General features: G+C 37.8%; 1 protein-coding gene across 1 annotated transcript in view; it reads left to right on the plus strand.

Moving 5' to 3' along the window:
• Positions 1-19,401, plus strand: part of MTREX (Mtr4 exosome RNA helicase) — a 46,882-nt gene that overhangs the window by 10,409 nt on the left and 17,072 nt on the right. The window contains exons 10-15 of the mRNA XM_080574593.1: positions 635-737; positions 900-1,031; positions 2,042-2,121; positions 3,909-4,019; positions 4,960-5,061; positions 7,029-7,154. Coding sequence (XP_080430719.1) covers positions 635-737; positions 900-1,031; positions 2,042-2,121; positions 3,909-4,019; positions 4,960-5,061; positions 7,029-7,154 — 654 coding nt within the window. The remainder of the gene's footprint in view (positions 1-634; positions 738-899; positions 1,032-2,041; positions 2,122-3,908; positions 4,020-4,959; positions 5,062-7,028; positions 7,155-19,401) is intronic.

Below are 19,401 nucleotides of genomic sequence, written 5' to 3' on the forward strand. Positions count from 1 at the left end.
AGGCCCCAAGGTCAGTGCAGAAGGAGGGCAGGAGGTGAGGTGCTGCAGATACAGAAGAGAAGTTCCCCTGCAGCCCTTGGGGAGGAGCCCACACAGGAAGAATTCCCCTGAACTGCTCTGGGGGAGGAGGTAGAAGAGTGGGTGGGAAGGGGAAGGTGTTTTTAGTTAGCTTCTATTTTTTCACTGTTCTAGTCTGCTAGTGATAAGCAATAAATCATATTAATCCCTAATGATGAATCTTTTCTCTGTGGTAATTGCTGAGTGATCTCCCTGTCCTTACTTCAACCCTTGAGCCCTTTTGCATGGTATTTTTTCCCCCTTTTACCTTGAGGAGTAAGAAAGCGGTGTGGTGTTTTTCAGTTGTCTGTCGGTGTGAAACCACCACAGTCACTGAGCATGTCTAACTTAGTTGATGGTGTAGTAGATAAAATGATGAACAATAACTTCAGAGACACAAATATAATTCTGAGCTGTGACACTCAACCTAATAATGTCACTTGTAAGCTTATGCGTTGTTTTTTTGTCCTTCTGCATGTAAATGTGTGGTAATAGTACTAGATATGTAAGTAAGTATGTATTTTTCAGTGGGCTATGTAAGAAGTAATTGTTTACAAAGGTTGTGTTTTATATCTAGGGAGACTTCAGAGAAGATAATTTTAACACAGCAATGCAAGTGCTTAGAGATGCAGGAGACTTAGCGAAAGGGGACCAGAAAGGCAGGAAAGGAGGAACAAAAGGTGAGTTTGAATCTCATTCTTAAGTAACTTCTTAGATTATATAACTTTTCTTTAAAAAATAAAAATAAAAGTTGCAGCTAAGTTGTGCTTCTATTTTAATTATTACTTAACAGAATAATTTTCTGCTAAAATAACTTTGAAATTCATGTGATCTCTCTACAGGTCCTTCAAATGTTTTTAAGATTGTGAAGATGATCATGGAAAGGAATTTCCAACCTGTAATTATTTTCAGCTTCAGTAAAAAAGATTGTGAAGCCTATGCACTTCAGATGACAAAGTTAGATTTCAATACAGGTACTGATAAGTAAAATATAGTTTTATTCAACAAACAATTGTACTTTGAAGTGAAATATTATTCTGGGTAGTTATTTCTATTTCATTTGAGTCTTTTTGTGTAAAAACAAATACAAAATACTTATCACTTTTTAAATTAGCATTTATTTACCATTCCGGTACATCAGCCCATTTTCAGTAGGAAACTGGGTACACAGAGTATTTGATCTTCACAATGTTTAACTGTTCCTCTATTATAAACTTTTCTTTCTCCAAAATGCTGTTCACTGTGATAATAGCAGAAGAATTTCTAGAAATGTCTATCTAGAAATCTGAGCGTTTTCTCCAAGTTAAAACAGCTGTATAAGAAACCACTAGACTGTTCTTGCTCAACTGTTCAGTCCACTTTTCTTTCCTTACTTCCTCTCCCATCTCATCAAAGAAGAACCATAACAGTAAACAAAGAAGACTTTTTTTTCATTTTGGATTAAGACCAAGCTTGGAAAATGAGCTTAAGTTTGTGGCCTCTTGGAAATGTTAAGAGGAGTAACAAAAGTAAGAGGTCTGTTGTAAGTCAGAATACCCTTTCTTGTGTGAGAACTCTTCAGGATTCTTGCTTGCTCACTTGCTCCCCAGTCATTGCACGTTCTGGTTCAGTGTACAGAAAGTGTGTAAGAATAAACAGAGTAGAGTGCAGACGGGTACTGTTAGGTAGAAGACAAACGTGGAGGTTTATGAAATAGATAGAACATACGTAAAGCTGAGAAATACCAAGCTTAATGGTAGCTGAAATTGTGATTATTTTTGCAGGTTTGTGCTATTCTTCCTCTTCCCTAAGCATACAGTTACTGTTAGGCTCTTTAAGGCCCACATTGATTGATTGTCTGACCACAGTGTAGGTGGTTTTGTGTAGATTTCACAGCCTTCTACACTATTTTTAAATTTTACAAATTTGAGAATGTAGTAACGCTCTATTTACCCAAGTTATTACAAAACCTAGAAGGCTAATAAATTACAAATTGCCTTTTCAGATGAAGAAAAAAAGATGGTTGAAGAAGTATTCAATAATGCGATTGACTGTTTGTCAGACGAAGACAAAAAGCTTCCTCAGGTGAGTGTAGACTAAACAAGGGTAACTACTGGTCTCCTGTTTTCTGCAGCTTTTGAGACTGAGGGTCTTGTATAGTGGGTACAGAAATCATAAACTGGATATTCTCGTTGATCTCTCTGAGGTTTCCTGTCTGTTACGTTGTGAACAGGATTCAGTGACTAGGATTCCTTCTAGTTGCGATTCCAGCAAATCACATGTGATAAAACTAACCAGGGAGTTTGTACCCTGTGTTGTTTTTTTTTCCAAGTATGTTTTTAAGTACACATGAGAGCGTATACTGGGGCTAAAACTGTCTGGAAATAGTTCAAACATGGATGCAGTATGCACTTTGTCTGGTATTGACCACTGAGCCTTTCAAAAATTGCAGTGATCCATCTGCATTGTAATTTACCCTCCAGTCACTAAGTGTAGTGACTGTATCTTTACAGTAGAAAAATCCAATCTTCTAAATGGACAGAATATTATGGCATTCAGTAAATCTGAAAACTAGTTTCTTCTGCACCCCTTTCCATTACTTGCATCCATCAGTTATTATGTAGTGATCTTTACTATGAGCATGGCAATTCCTCCTTGAAAAAAACAACCACTTGATTTTTGGCCGTGCCTGCTCACTTCAGATTCAAGATGTCTGTTCTGTTTTTGAACTTGAGAAGAACTGAAGATAGGAATCCGATGTATAAGGCGTTAAGTGTACTGAAAAAAACAGCACATAGAGGGATTGTATCCGTATGATCTGTTTTGGTCTCTGTAGGCATTGACATCTGAAAAGCATATTCTCAGAATTAGGTGTGGGGTGGTAACCAAATGTTCATAGTTAGATCATTAATGACAGTCTTACCTTTGTCTCTGTTTTTTTTTTCTTTGAAGACAAAACTTACATAGCTATTTTAAAGTGTAAAGTTCTTAGAAATAAAGAGAGTAATTCAGTCATTGACAGCCTCAAGTTCCCTTTGCAGTGTTCATAGGTGCACAATTCACTGTTACTACACAGATCAATAAATGAAATCACTGCGTTCAGTACAATACAATATCAATACAAAATATGCATATGCAAATCACTGTTTGGAAAAAATGATATATGTATATATAGAGAGAGAGATTAATTTAAATATTAACTGCATTTGCAAATTAGCATGTAGCTTCACAGTTGGCCTTAGCCAATTTATGACTACTGCTGAAAAAATTGGCTGTTGGCTTTACCATTCTTACCATTCCTAGTTTTGAGTAGAAAATAGTATTGAAGTGGCGTATTTGTACTGGATTTGGCTAGGATAGAGTTAATTTTCTTCCTAGTAGCTGGCATGATGCTGTGTTTTGAATTTAGAATAATGCTGATACCACGCTGATGTCTTAGCTGCTGCAGAGCAGTGCTTACACTAAGTCCAGAACTTTTCAGCTTCTCACACTGCCCTGCCAGTGCAGAGGCTGGGGGTGCGCCAGGAGCTGGGAGGGGACAGCACCAGGACAGCTGGCCTAAGCTGGCCAAATGGGTTTCCCACACCATGTGGTGTTATGCTGAACATCTAATATGGGGTGGCTGGCTGGGGTGGGCATTTACCCAAGAGCTTTTACTTCTTTTTCCCTCCAATTCTCTCCCCCATCCCGCTGCAGGGGATGGTGGGAGTAAGCGAATGGCATTGTGGTGTTGAGCTGCCTGCTGGCTTAAACCACAACATTACTGTAATCCACCATTTCTTGATTTTAAATACATGTATGCTAAGAGCAGAGGTTTTATATTTCTGCAAATAATATTAAAATTTCTTTACTGGTCTTGTGTTTCTTCCCAGGTTGAGCACGTACTTCCTCTTCTGAAGCGTGGAATTGGTATCCATCATGGCGGTCTGCTTCCTATCTTGAAAGAAACCATAGAAATTCTTTTCTCTGAGGGCCTAATAAAGGTACATGTTTTACGTCCACATTTGGGTTTTAATCTGTTCTGAATACACTGTCAGTAATCCTGACAAACCAGAGGAGTATATCTTAGCTCAGAACGTGCAGTAGGGTACGGTGGAGATCTGCTTCTTGAGTGAAAAAGGGGAAAGAAGGACTCATTGCAAATGCCATTCTGAAAAATGCTTTGTGGTTTGAGTATGCTTCTATTCAGGATTAGTATTTACCAAAAGCTTTTTTAAAACATTGTATAGACTAGTTAGTAGGCAGTCTTAAATAGAACTACATACATATAAGGGGCGGGGTTCTGTTTTGTGGATCTAGATATTGGGTTCTGCAAATGCGTACATCCCCTCTGTAAGTCTTTAGGTCTTCTAGTAACACAGGTTATTTTATATGATTAGTTGCAGCTCGCTTTCCGTGAAAGTGTGTGTGTTTGCATAAATATCTCCATCTTTGTCTGGAAAAAAAAACTCTTGAAGCTGGTTTTTTACCATTTAGTCTAAAATGCATTGCCTTAAATATCCTATAATAGTACATAATTACAGCTCTAGTTTTAAGTGTTCAGATTTTATTTTGAAGTATTAAAACCTGCAGTGTATAATTTCAAAATTTTCAACTGTTGTATGATATATTCTTGTGAAAACGCAGATTAGAGGGGCAAAAGTGTTTTCTGAAATCTTGCAAGTGCTTCTAGCATTTATTGCATTTGCAGAACTTGTGTTTACTTCTGGCACATGGTCCCATATGACTAACCTTGTTTTCCTAGAAGAAATAAGGGAAGGGGGAAAGAATGGTTTTGTTCCAGTTTTTAAACACTGAATGTGCCTGTGTTGTTATGTTGACAGTACATAAGTAGTAAAATCTGGAGTTTTGTGCAATCTTTGACTATTTACATGTTTTCTTAGTCTTTGTTTTTGCTTGCTTAACTTTAGTCTGTTTATTTAGGCCTTATTTGCAACAGAGACTTTTGCTATGGGAATTAATATGCCAGCCAGGACAGTGCTGTTTACGAGTGCCTGCAAGTTTGATGGGAAAGATTTCCGATGGGTATGTGAAAAAGAGGTTCTGTGTGGGAATGACTCAATCACATTATTTAAACTCTCACTAAGATAAGATTCACTGTTAACATATGCACTTCAGTGTAGAAAAGTGTATTTTTCAGTATAGAAAATATTTTTTTCTTTCAAAAAGTCTTCCTTGTTGTTCACTAATCAATTTATAATTAGCCTTCAAACTCCAAAGACAAGATTCCTCAGAGTATGCATGTAATTATTTAATAGTGAGTTTACATGTCAAGGTTTTGGTAGCAGGGGGCTGCAGGGATTGTAAGAATCCAGCAGCTGCCCCATGTTAGATAAGGGTCAATTTCAGCCAGCTCCAAAAGGACCTGCTGCTGCCCAGGGCCAAGCCAATAAGAGATTTTGTTTGCGCCTCTGTGAGAGCGGATTGAAGAAAGGGAAAAAATCTGCAGAACAGCAGCTGTGAGAGTGAAGAGTGAGAACCAGCCCTACAGGCCCCAAGGTCAGTGCAGGAGGGCCAGAGATGCTCCAGGCACGCAGCAGAAGGCACAGCAGAGTGACCATGAAGGAGCGGCGGAGATGAAGCGTTAGGGACTGACCGCAGCCCCTGTTCCCCGTTCCCCTGCACTGCTCGGGGAGGGGAGATAGAAGAGGGTGGATGGCGGGAAGACATTTTTAGATTGAATTTTAAGTTTCTCACTGCTCTAGCTTGTTAGTAATGGGTAATAAAATACATTAATGTCCCTACTATGAGTCTGTTTTGCCCATGATGATAATTGGTGAGTGATCTCCCTGTCCTTATCACAACCCTTGAGCCCTTTCCATTGTATTTTCTCCTCTTTTCCCTTTGAGGAGGGAAGTGGGAGAGCAGTTGTGGTGGAGCTGGTGGAGTTGTCAGCTGCCCATCTGGGTAAAAACACCGCAGATAGATAGAGCAAAAGGGCATCAAACAGGTTCGTGCTGAATTTGCCTAAGTGCTGATTAGCCTAAGACTTCTTGCACAATTTGTCCTGAACTGTGAGATCAAGTATTTTCTTCCATGTGAGAGGGATCTGGAGAATAAGTGGGCTCAGTATTCTCATGATGATCACCAAATTGAGGTTTTGACAGACCTGAGAGAAGAGATCATCTACTTCAGGGGAGTATTGATTGTTCTGTTATAGCAGAGTATTTTGGGTAGCCCACAGGATGACAGGGATGTGAGGAAGAAGAGTCAGGTTCTTAAATAGTTGGAATGCAACTTAAGCATTTTTAAATGTTAAAACGAGATCTGTAATTCACATGTAAATAATAATAAAGGTGTACAAATCATCACAAAAGCTGGGTAAGTGTTGATTCCTCTAAATTATTCCTCTTTCAGAGATGGGAAAAATAAGGTAAATGGGACATGAAACAGCATATGTTTTGCAACAAACATCTCTTCAATCTCAGTTTGGGCTGTTCCGCTTCACAAGTCATTCAGTTTGATTGGATGTCTTTAAGAAATATGCAAGAAAGAAGTAGCTACCTTTTTGGTATCAGATATGTGGAACTCCTGCTTTTAAATTGACATAGCATAGTTTTTGTGATTGGATGTTGCAGATGCAATATATTGTAATGATCTCCACCATGTATTTCAAACTTGAGATTTACAAGTGTGAGACATTAGTAAAAAAGGGATGTATTAGTAAAAAAAGCATGTATTGAAATGGTGCTAGGTGTTAAGGAAATCACTGTAGCGATGTATCAGTAAATGTAACTATTGAAAGCACTGGTTAAATCATCCTTTTGACAAACAGTATTCATAAGCATGGATTTATATCTTAGTACCTTAGTGATCAATTATGATGAATTTGATCTGTGATGACTTCGTGTTTTATACAACTCTTCTGTTAATTTTTATACATCATGATCATGCACTATATAATCGTAAATGGCACTTTATAAGTTTGTGCTGTTTTATAATTTCTTGCTGTCTTTCTAATGTTTGTTACTTTTCTTTCCCTTTTATCTTAGATATCCTCAGGTGAATACATTCAAATGTCAGGTCGTGCAGGACGCCGAGGTATGGATGACAGAGGAATAGTAATTCTCATGGTGGATGAAAAAATGAGTCCAACAATTGGCAAACAGCTTTTGAAGGTAGGAGAGAGAGAGAAAAGCTGTTTTGTTGCTTTTTTTTTCTTTTGTTTTGCTTCCAGTTTCTCAGGGATCTCAGTCAGGAGAGCCAGAATTTTATTCTCCTTTTTAGTGATGCTCTAATACTACAGTGATCTGTTTGTTTCTTGCTGATGACAGTCAATTCAAGAATATTGGTGCACTAGAAAAGTTTTGCTGAGCTCTCACGAGGATAATGAAAATGTTGGTTCTGTGGTGAAATAAAGGCTTGTTAATGGACTTTTCAATGTAATAGACTGAAAAATGAGGTTCAGTAAGATAACTCAAAAGATTACCATCACTGACCTAAAAATGATTGGAGAAATTCATAGAGCCTGCAGGAAAATTTTAGAAGTTTGTGAATCAAAAGTGTCTAAAAACTGCTCTTGTAGTTGAAATCAGTATTAGATTATAGGGCTTCCCCAAACTATAATGGGATTTGTTACAGATTATTATGACCCTCTTTCTTTATATTTCAAATATGAGACATTGCACTCATTCTCGCTTTTATTTAAATTCCGTGGCAAAAATTATCATATTGATGCGAAATATTCTACTGTGTGTGTAGACCATCTCGGGCTGCTTACAATCCTTATGAAAATTTCTAAAAAACTGAACACTTGAGGGACTGCTCAACACATCACTCAGGAGCTTGTACCCTTGGTAAAAAATAGTAGGTCATTTGTGGTCAAACTGCATTTATAATATTTTCAGGGTTTGTATAACCTGTGGGAATCATCTTAAAGTCAGTATCAGGATATGTTACTAAAAATATGTATTTGTAGGTCTTGTGTCAAAAAAATCAGAAGCCGGTGTTTCTATGTATTGTTCAGACAAATTTAAGAATGAGGAAAAATACATACATGGCTGCAGTTACTTATTTATATTGCTCTGTCAGGGCTACTTCTTCACTCATAGTGGACATGTGCATTAGCTCCATCTTATACACAGTGTTTACCTTCTTGAAGTCAAAATTTTCATGAATTTTCGCTAGTAAAATGAGAAATTTGAAAAATACTGGAACTCATATATTGTAGCTTTAGGCTTAGAATGTATTTCTTAATCTGTGTTTGAATGGACATATATTTTATGTGTGGCGTATGTTTACACACTAAAGCATAATTATATCTCTCCGTTATATGCAGATTAACTGTATTTTTAATGAGTTTTTAAAACTATTTTTTTTAAATGCAGTTTTGTGGCATTCTTATTTAAGCAACAGCTTCCATAACTGAAAAAAATTTAACAGCAGGAAATACAAAATGAGAGAACAAAAAAGACTTGTTGTGAAGTCTTAGTTTTGTGTACTTCTAATCTCTATTTCTATAAAGAATATCTTTTAAAGTTAATTTATTTGAAATGAATATAGTTTAAGAAAAGCAAATATTTCAATTTTTTGTCTCAGTTTTCTATGAGATTAATCTAGAAGCTCAACCATTTAAAAGGTATTTTTGCATTTGTAATTCCACTAGCTTGAAAACCGTAGGACTCAAACTGCATGAATTAAGACAAAAGAGGGAAATAATAAATCACTTGTATTTTTTGGTTACCATTAGTCCGGCGGAGGGCCACAGAGATATGGGGCCTGGAGCATCCTCTCTGTGAGGAAAGGCTGGGAGGCCTGGGTCTGTTCAGCCTGGAGAAGAGAAGACTGAGGAGGGGATCTTATCAATGTTTACAAATATCTTAAGTGTGGGAGACAGAGGGATTTGGCCAACCTCTTCTCAGTGGTTTGTGGGGACAGGACAAGGGGCAATGGCCACAAGATGGAGCACGGGAAGTTCTGCACCAACACGCAAAAGAATTTCTTCACGGTGAGGGTGATGGAGCACTGGGACAGGCTGCCCAGGGAGGTTGTGGAGTCTCCTTCTCTGGAGATATTCAAGGCCCGTCTGGATGCCTACCTGGGCAGCCTGCTCTAAGGAACCTGCTTTGGCAGCAGGGTTGGACCCGATGATCTCCTGAGGTCCCTTCCAACCCCTTCAGTTCTGTGATTCTGTGATCATGTGATCTATATTTTTGTCCAGATTTTGAGGGGAAAGTAAAGAATGTTTCGTTTATGGAAACCATAAGCCTTTTTTTTTTTCTTTTGAATTATAGGGAAACAAAAAGGGAAGAATAATGGAAACCTTTTAATTTTTATGTTATTTCTTGTTTCTTCTGCACTGATCTAAATAAATTAATGTATTTAATTAATTTGTCACACTACTTCATTGGGGAGCAAGAATTGAATTTAAGCTTTCTTTCAAGAAGATTGGAAAGGACTCTAATGAAAATATTTATGCTTCTGAAGCTTCTCTAACTATTCAGCCAGTTGCTGAAAAGGCAGTAAAAGGAATCATTTATGAGACGAACAGTACAATATAAAAATACTAATTTTCCTTTTTAATTACAAAACATTTAGAGGGTATTTCTTGTGAAAGCAGGCCAAGAATGCATGCAAACTAATGTCTCTTCAATATTCACATTCTGTACTCATCCTTAAGTGTGTTTAAATTAGACTTTAGTTGCTGACTGACAGTGTTTATCTGTGGTAAGACCATGATCGTGTCTTGTGGTAGTATTCTGCTGCCACGTCAAGTACTGGCTTTGCTCCAGGATAATCTAACAATTTATGGGGAAAATTCGAAAGAAGTAATTTAAAGAACCGTATTGGGAATAACATGACACTTCATATGTAAGGCCACTTAGATTGTAGCTCTTCAAACCTAATGCAGGTCTGATCCAAAGCATTTCATGAACACTGGAGTGAAACATCTAAGCAGTACTGTGATCAGCTGCCTAACAGTGTGATCAGTGAAGTGAGGGCTTTGTATATGTTTCAGTACCAGCAGTGATGCTGCAGCTGTGCTTGTTGGCTATGACACTGTTTATTGCGACATTGTGTACAGTACTTCAAACTTAAAATTCAAAGTTCACATCTTAAATGGAGTTCTTATGTTCGGATATTTGTAAATACTTCTTAAACTTAGTGACATGCATTTGTTTTCTGCAGTGTATCTAGGTTTTCTGTTTATCCTTAGCATTTGTTTGACCGCTGCATATTTAGTAAACTGGTGATTGCATAAATCTATGAATTTATAAAAACTAAATACTTATAATACTGTTAGACAGCTTCCTGAAGACAATAAATTATAGTCTTACATTTGCATATAAAGAAATATTTTATAATAATTGTTGGGAGGGTGTAGAATTTTAAACTGCATCACATTAGTTTAGGTGGGAGGTGAAAAGCTTCTCCTGGACACTAGATGGCCTCTGAAACTGGAGCAGCGTCTCTCTAGTTGGCTTTTGGCCACGTTACAAAGCGGGTATTCTTACAGAGACAATTGGGATGCTGAACAGTGGTAATCTGTTATTTCTCTAAAAGTCAAAAATCTTAAGCTAATTATGTTATGGAAATGAATTATGGAAATGAATAATTTTATAATGAAAGAAAATGTGCTAGAGACTTGCATTTGAGTGTATCAGTGCTTTGCATTTACTTATTCCTTCACAGGAGAAGTTAGATGGACTGAAAAATTGAAAGAAAACATTCATCTAGCCAGATAAAATATACAATATTATGCTTTCCTTGTCACTTGCATATGGAACATAAAGAGCCCCAATGCCAAGCTGCAGGAGGTATTCCACTACCTACATCTGGCTCCTTGGCAGGGCCTTCATTTATGGAGCTGGGATTACTGTGCTTATTTGGCCTGTATGCTGCTGTTAGAAATCTGCCTGGTCTTTTTGTACTTTATTTTGATTCTTAGGTTTCATTGTAATAGCCAAATGGATATGATAGGCGTTCAGAGAGTTTAATAAGTTTCACTTTAGCTTCCTGCCTGTTGTATGATCATGGTGTAGGTATATGTTGGAAAGTTCCTTAATTTTGCAAGAGCACGAATTATTGTTCCATAATAATTGAGGCTGCATCGTTAGGTTTTATGTTCTTTCATTTGTTCTGTATCACATATAGTTCAGTTCCTTTCAGATTCCAAGTTACAAGGAAAATTCTGTTCAATATGAAAAGCAATATTTACATAAAAATAAGGAGATTTATAGTGATCAGGAATAAATGCAGGATTGAAAATGGTGAGGAGATGATGTGGAGGAGTTTCAAGTAGTAGAAGGGAAAGTTTCTGGAATACAAGCGATCTGATGAATTTTGGAGTGTTACTAGTTTTTCAAAGCAAAGCTACCCGTCTGCAGAAAGGGTTAATAAGCTCTTGCCACCAGTGTCATTTTATGTGGATTTTTAACTTCAGAAAGTGTAACAAACTATAAATCTTGCATGAGTTGTGAGATAATCTGAAGTTACAAGATGCTATAAAAACTACGATAAATCAGAATTCAGCAAAAACAGGGGCTAATGTATGGGAAAGAAAAAAACTTACACATTAGTAATTCACTTAGTCTATGTGGGGTTTTTTTGTTCCTTCTTTTGGCTGACTTTTTGACTGATAGGCCACGTACCTGCTCCTTTATTCTTTTCTGTGTTTTAAAATAAATGAGTGTATGCACTTGAATTGGGTTCAAAAATACTAAAATTTCAAAAATTGCCTAGTGCAAAAGTATGGATTCTGTTGTTTGAAGGGGTTGATTTTCTTTCTGTTTTGTTGTTGTTAGATAAATTTAGGGCAGTCTAAAACTGTTGTTTGTCTTTGTTACTTCTTTAAATTATCCATATACATTAGCATTATGCTGGTTTTGTTCAGATGACTTCTTTTGAGCAACATACAGAAACCAGTTTTTTCAGTTGGTAAGATTTATTCAATTGCACTGAGTTTTCACTTTGCATTTATTAGCTGTACCACATTTTTGCTGTATGATCAGGCAGGGAGCCCAGAATTGAAGCATCAAACAAGGTCCTTTTTGGAAGTGAAATGCATAGCACTGTCTGAAGTAAAGAAGCTGAGGTTGGTAGCTGTGCATGGTTGCCTCTGAAGGCAGACAGGGAGCTGTTGACAGTCTCTATCAGGAGGCTCAGGGTACAGTCAAATACAGGCAGGAACCTATATCTGAGCAGTTGTTTGTTAAGTGCAGCATTCAACAAAATCACAGCACAAGCGTGGTTGGTGAGAGAAGGATATCCTGATAGCAGAATGTCTGAATAATGTCTCAGGGGCAAAATGTAGTGGCCCGTATTGAAATTGGGATAGAATGATAAATCTTACTAGTATGTTCTTTTTTTTTGAAAAAGATTGCACAGAATCTTTAGTACTGCTAGCAAAATAGGAGTAAATAAAAGTCAGCAGGTTAAGCACTCCAGTCAGATTGTCATTGCATCAACATACGATGCCTTGGCTAGTATCAGCTTAATGCTTCGTCTTAATTATAGTAATGTACTTTGATTTGACTTAAAGGTTACTGGGCAAGAGGCACAATCCAGGGGATACATCAGGTTTTGAAAAACTTAATAAAGCTTAGTTTGGAAGAGAAATAGACTTCAGCTGGGGGTTGGCACTAACACTCGTTGGAAAAGCCATTGTAAAATCTGAAGAAATACATTGTCACTGGTACTATAAGGACAGTGTATGTTTGTTTGTAATCCAGAGTTATGGCATAGATGAGGATCTCAATGAAACAAGCAAGTTTTGGATACTTTATCAAAATGTAGTTAAAAATAATTTTAATATTTTTTTATTATTATTATTATTTTTATTTTAAACTGGCAAACTCATCTTGTTCTTACAAAGCTTGGACTGCAGAAATTTTCCAGGCTTCAATTCAGGAAGATACTTAACATCCAACATTAATTTAAAGTCTGCTTAAAGTCAACAAGACTTCATTGTGAAATTGTGGAGGCATTCAACTGTTCAAAGGCAGACAGATTTTCAAGTGCCATCCTGAACAGGCTCATGATTTATTAGACAGCTAATACAAGCCAGCAGATAGAACTGAAAAGCAAGTAGTTCTTCCTGAGATTTGCAACCAAAATGTGGCAAGATGGGTTACATCAGATGGCACGTAAATGGTTAGTCAGTCTTGGACTTCATTTCAGGGTTTTTTGGAGCCAGGAGGACTAAGCTAACTGGTATTATTTATTAATTGTGGTTGCTTGCATGTTAATACCACAAGTTACTTGAAGTTTTATTAGACCTGTCTGTGGAAAGCAGCTTTTCCCCCAGCTGACAGTACTGGGTTTACGTGGCAAGGTTTTGGTAGCAGGGGGCTGTTGGGGTGGCCTCTGTGAGCAGAGCCCAGCAGCTGCCCCATGTCAGAGCAGAGCCAGCTCCAAAAGGGACCTGCTGCTGGCCAGAGCCGAGCCAGGGAGCAGCGCTGGTTGGGCCTCTGGGAGAGCAGATTGAAGAAAAGGAAACAAAAAAAAAAAAAAAAAAAAACTGCTGTGCAACAGCAGCTGGGGGAGCAAGGAGTGACAGCCAGCCCTGCAGTCCCCCAGGTGAGTGCAGCAGGAGGGCAGGAGGTGCTCCAGGCAGGCAGCAGCAGTTCCCCTGCGGCCTGTGGAGAGGCCCCTGGTGGAGCAGGCTGTCCCCCTGCAGCCCACGGGTCCCACACGGAGCAGATCTCCACGGAGGAGCCCCCGCAGGAGCAGGGGGTCTGGGGGGAGCTGCCGCCCGTGGGGGACCCGTGCTGGAGCAGTTTGCTCCTGGGGGACAGACCCCGTGGTACGGAGCCGTGTGGGAGCAGGTCTTGAAGAGCTGCTGTCTGTGGGAGGGAAAAGAGGGTGGATGGGGGGAAGGTGTTTTTAGTTTGCTTCTACTTTCTCACTGCTCTAGCCTGCTTGTGATAAGCAATAAATTATATTAATCTCTCTATGCCAAGTTCGTTTTGCCCATGACAATAATTATTGAGTGAGTCTTTATCTCAACCCTTGATCCACTTTTCAGCATATTTTCTCCCTCTTTCCATTTGAGGAGGGGGAGTGAGAGAGCAGTTGTGGAGTTCAACTGACCAGCTGGGTAAAACCACCACAGTGACATATTTTGGAAATTTGCTTTTACTTTAGTAAATTAATCACTGCAGTGTTATAAATTTAACTACATTTTGAATTACTAAGCTAGACTTTTTGCTTTGACTTTGATGCCTTATTCTTAAGATATGTGAGATACAAAGAACAGACAAGATTCCCTGAAGATATTCTTATGCTATTTTTTTTTTGTTAGAAATTCACATTCTTTGTTAAGGCACACTTTAAATTAAAAATGTAATGCATATTTACTGTAGTTGTGAATTGTCACATTAGTGACTTGATAGTAGTCTGTAGTAGTGAATCTGAAACCAGTGTTTTGAGTAACTAAACTAGCTTCTAAGTGTAGATATGGATACTGTTTGCTGTTTTCCATTTGCTTCCTTTGAATACATCCAGCTTGGATGGAACAAAATTACTCTCAGACATTATGCAAATACAGTTAGTATTACCAAGCCAGATCCAAAAGAATTGGTGCTGTACACGTTAAATTACTGTGCCTCTCCACTCCCAGCTCCCCCAGTTTATTTGTATTCTGGGCAGAACAATTAATGATCCTTTATAGAGAGGGTAAATATTTAAAATTTTCAAGTTATAGTAAAATATTTGTATTGTATAAAATACTTGTAGTTATAAATATTTGCTTGAGAGTTTAAATACTACTTTGTTAAATCAGGATGGTTTGGTACAAGTGCATAGGATTTTTGTTTGTTTTTTTTCTGTGACAAGTTCAGAATGATGATAAAATGTGGAGTAGAAGAACAGAAATTTGAGTGACCAGCCTGAAGTAAAACAAAGGATATGATGGCAAGAGCTACTGTCTTAGACAAAGTAAATGACTGAAATGTCCAGTCATTTAGGACTAATTTCTGATGGTTTCATGTAAGAGAAATCAAGATACATTGCATGGAAGAGAAACCAAGATAGGGTCTTTTTTTTTTTTTTTTAAGTCTCTTATTAGAACTGAAATTTTTGTGGAACCAAAATCTGGGTGTTTTTCATCAGCAAAGCCTGCAGAAAGCAGTCATTTGCCACCCATAGTGGCTTCTGTTTGTGTTGGTGCAACTGTTTTTAAGACAAAGCAGTGAGCCAGATTGGTAATAAATTAATGCTTAAAATAGCTGCTTAGTATTGTTTGTTAAAAAATAACCCTGCATGAGGGGTTTTTATGTTTTTTTTGCAGTCCTGCTAATGTAGCTCAGTATTATCCTATTATCAGTATAACTACAGAGTCCTTTTTGATATTTCTGAGAGATCTGTTTATTCATATGGTACCTACATAATTGATATGTGGAAAAAATGTGCTGATAATATCTCTCTTAAAGATATTTGTGTCTTACAGATGTATCAAGCTGCCACTGTGTCTTTATTTAATGAAGTCTTTCTTTTCCTGTAAACTAGTAATGATGACTATTGCAGACAGTTAAGTGTACTTATTTCCACCTTAATGAGGAAAAAAAGTGAGAGACTTTTTATATATCATCAACTTATTATGTTATTTGCTCTTTTTGTAAAGCTGTTCTTTGTTTCCTTATCGGAAACTAATTCATTCAGCTTGTTTCTAGAAATTTTGATAGGCAAACGAAATTATCAGTTGGACAAATGGCCTAAAATATGATTTTTATAATTATCAAAGACACTTTTTTGTTGCTTAAAAGAAAGTGTGTGTGTATGTACAGAGAGAGAGTTGCCTCTTTGTTAGGTCTTAATGTCCCTGTAAGTTAGGTTCAAACAGTATTTGCCATCTTACATTCCCTGTGAAAGCTTTGCACGTGTTTTCCGTGAGAGGCTGGAGAGCAAGAAAGTGCTATGTAAAATTTGTTCCTGTCTCTGCATGGGAACAATTTTGAAAGTGTAAATATTTTTACCCACTATGAGAGAGAACAGAGAGAGTAACCCTTACCAAATGTAAGTCTCGCTCAACACTATGTGCCATGCTGCAGCAACAGCCTCACATCTCCAGTTAGGCAAGGTTTCCTATTTTTAGCAGCAATGGGGGAAAAAAGAAATATGAAAAAGCTGTGAATATCAATTCCAGACATTAGTCTGCCTCCTCCCCAATTGTTTTATGTTTCTAATTGACATGGGCAAGAAATAGTAGGGCTAGTAAATGCTCAGTGGCCTGCCTGATGATTCAATTCAGAGATTCCATTCTGCCATCGTTGACAGGTAAAGAAGGCACAGCGTATAGCTGCTGTAATTTTCAGTTAATTATTGACTAAATTATTTCTGTAGTGAATTGTTTATGCCCATGTTCTTCCATGTTCTTGGTTTTTAAAATTACCATCTGAAACCCATCATTCTGTTCCGACCCAAATCTTAAAAGGCTGCTCATGGTAAGTTGGCTTCAGACTTCTTAAATGGGGTGATTGCAAGAACACCAAGTAGGTCATTAATTTGTGAGAACTGCAGTTTATGTATCCAGGCTGTTCTCATCTGGAGAGATAAAAATCATGCCAAAATCATTCCTCTGGCTGCCGCCTCCTCCCTCCCTCCCCCCTTTTTTTTAATTATTCAGAAATAAATTTGTTGTTACTGCCTGTTGAAGGCTTGAAGCAGTGGACCATTCTCTTTGAAGAGGGGATTTACTTGTAGAAAGGAGGTAGGAGTACTTGGATGGTACAGCAACAATAAATTAACGGACACAGCATGTATTTGAAGGTGACTGTTCACAGCAGTCTTTCTTATCAGGGTTCACTGCAGCTCTAAGCAGTTAGGCTTTTGCATGGGTGGTTCTTTCCTTTCTGGTGGCTCTTTCTTTTTGTAATACAGAACCTTTTCTCTGGAATCAAGGAGTAGGCTTCCAGAGACCAAGAGGACTAACTAGAGGCAGGTGATTGTGTACCCTGGCCTGAAGAGGAGAAAGCTAATTAACTGTGACAGGAGGATCTACGGTAGAGGGTGAGCTAAATGTGTCAGGCACATGCTTCACACTATTTTTAAGAAACTAATAAAGAATTTTAAGTCTGGAAGCTGGTGATACAGGGCTTAAGCAGAGAAAGGGAATGCAAGAGGAGCAAAAACTGGACAGAGAAAATATAAGTTAAACAGATGTGCCTCCTGTTATACCTTAGCACCAAGGAAACCCCAGGTTGGTTGAACACTTTATACTGCATAAGCTCTTCAGTAGCAAGTTAGGAAAGGAAGGGTCACCTTATCCATTTTCCCATTATGAATACATCTCATTTTTCCTCCTCTCCTGTTCTCCTTTCCTTCCACCATATATACAGGACAAATGTCTTTATATAACCACCAACTACCTCTTCAGAAATCATGCCTGTCTTTGTTATTTGACAGGGGCTGCTTCTTTAATCATGTTTAGTGTGTATTTAGTGTAGAAGGGTAACTGTATTTTGATGTTAGCTTTCCTAATGCGGCTGCATAACCCATAAGTTGCTATTAGGTATTGGACACAAGGGCATCTGGATGATTGCTGCGCACTAAATGTGAATCTGTTCATAGCCTGGGATGGTCAGAAAAGAGTAACGCGCTTGCAGAATTGTCTGGTTGTGCTAAAGGTGAAGTAGAGTAAAGCTATTTCAGTTCTGTTTAGTTTGGAGAAGTTACAATTCTAGTTTTCAGGAAAAAAAAAAAAACTTTTTTTGACTTTTGATTCTGATTTCAAGCATAAAATTGCCTAGAGATCAACAATGAGAAAACAGGAATTTCTGAAACCCAGAGAAAAATGTGTGAGATGAACAGAAACAATTCACAATTTTTGCCAAAAAAGAATTCTTATTTTTAAGTGCTTTGTCTTTGTCTTGGTATGGTCTTGTTTTCAAATTGTAAAATGCTGGTCATGTGTTTAAAATAAAAATTGCCACATCAGCAGTTGGCTCAAATGCTGCCTTTCAAATAAGTCTGCTTTATATGATCTTTGAAGTAGATAGCTTTCTTTTTCATTTGTTTTTAAATCACCATTTCTTCACAGCCTTTAAAGTGAATCTGCTGGAATTGTTTGGTCTTCCTTGGAATGTTTCGTGCGTATGTTGTGCTTGTGGAAAAAATGTTGTTTTCTCACTTGATGATAGTACGAGTGTGATACGTCGATTTTATTCTTTCAAATAGCTGATCATCTTGCAAGCATACAGCTAAGTTATGCTTTAAAGCGACGTAGCACTGTGAGGAATGGGCGATGGGGTTCATAGTGTGATCAGAGTGATTTCAGCGGCATTTTGTCAGATCTCTGCTGCTCTGCAGATAGGGTGGTGACTGCAGCGAGCTGGCGGGTGGGATCCAGCTGGTTTGGTTGATCCCTCACTAGAGCCATAAACGTTGGTGTTGGAAAGAACCTGACCACTTCTGAACTGGTACTGGCATAATCGCTGTGTCGTTCTTTGTTGTAAATGCCATTCTTTAAATGGCGTTCTCTGTTTCAGAGAAGCAAACTTCTTAGGGAGTGGCAATTTCTATTGCCTAGAACAACTGATATATTTAGAATAATGGACAAGAGCATTGGGCACGTAATACTTGTTTCAGGTGTACGGAAAAAGTTGTTTGTTGGTTAGCATCAGCAACAGTTCTCTGACCTTCAAAAATCTGTAGAAACTTCAGATTTCCTCCACACAGTGCAACTCGACTGTTGATCTTGCCCCTTTTGACACAATTCTGTTTTATCAGAATCCCATCTGAGGTGATTTCAGAACTGATGGGGTTAGTTTAAATGTACATTTCATGATTTAATTTAAGAGATATTTTTGTTCTCTGGTGCATCTATTGATTTAAAAAAAAAAACACCTACTTGTGTATTCAGCACCTACACATAGATATAATATAGAATCATTGAAAGAGTCTCTAGCTATAGAAAGCAAAATATTAGATTATTTGATTTATCTTAAACTTGTTTTACTTTTAATTATTCTGTTACTTCCTTGTTACAAACATTCAGTAAAGGGTTCTCTGTAACAGCTGTTTTTTGCATTTTTTTTTTTTTGTGCCGCTTTAGATGAAGCATTAAACACCACAATTGGTGATTTCGTACTTTAGAAGTTTTTGGTCTCTGTCATCCGGTCACAGTGACTTCTTATTCATTGTATCAGTATGGCTTTCTGTGCTGGTACTTGAGTTTGTTTCTGCTTACAGAGGCTGTAGTGTGGCAGTCTTCTGCCTCAGTTCTGCTGTGTGTTCTTTGAATAGCTGGTTGGTTTCATTATTATTATTATTTCATTACTATTATAAACATTTAATTGATATCTTCCCTTTGGGTAAGAACATAAGTAAGCCATGGTCAATCAAGTGCTTCTGTCTAGTCCAGTACCCTTTTTTTGACAGAGGATGGAAGTAAATTTTCTTAGAAGAATGGGGAAAGGAAGTAGCAAG

The sequence above is a fragment of the Anser brachyrhynchus genome (genome assembly GCF_964034855.1).
Source record: "Anser brachyrhynchus genome assembly, chromosome: Z".
Classification (NCBI taxonomy): Eukaryota; Metazoa; Chordata; class Aves; order Anseriformes; family Anatidae; genus Anser; species Anser brachyrhynchus.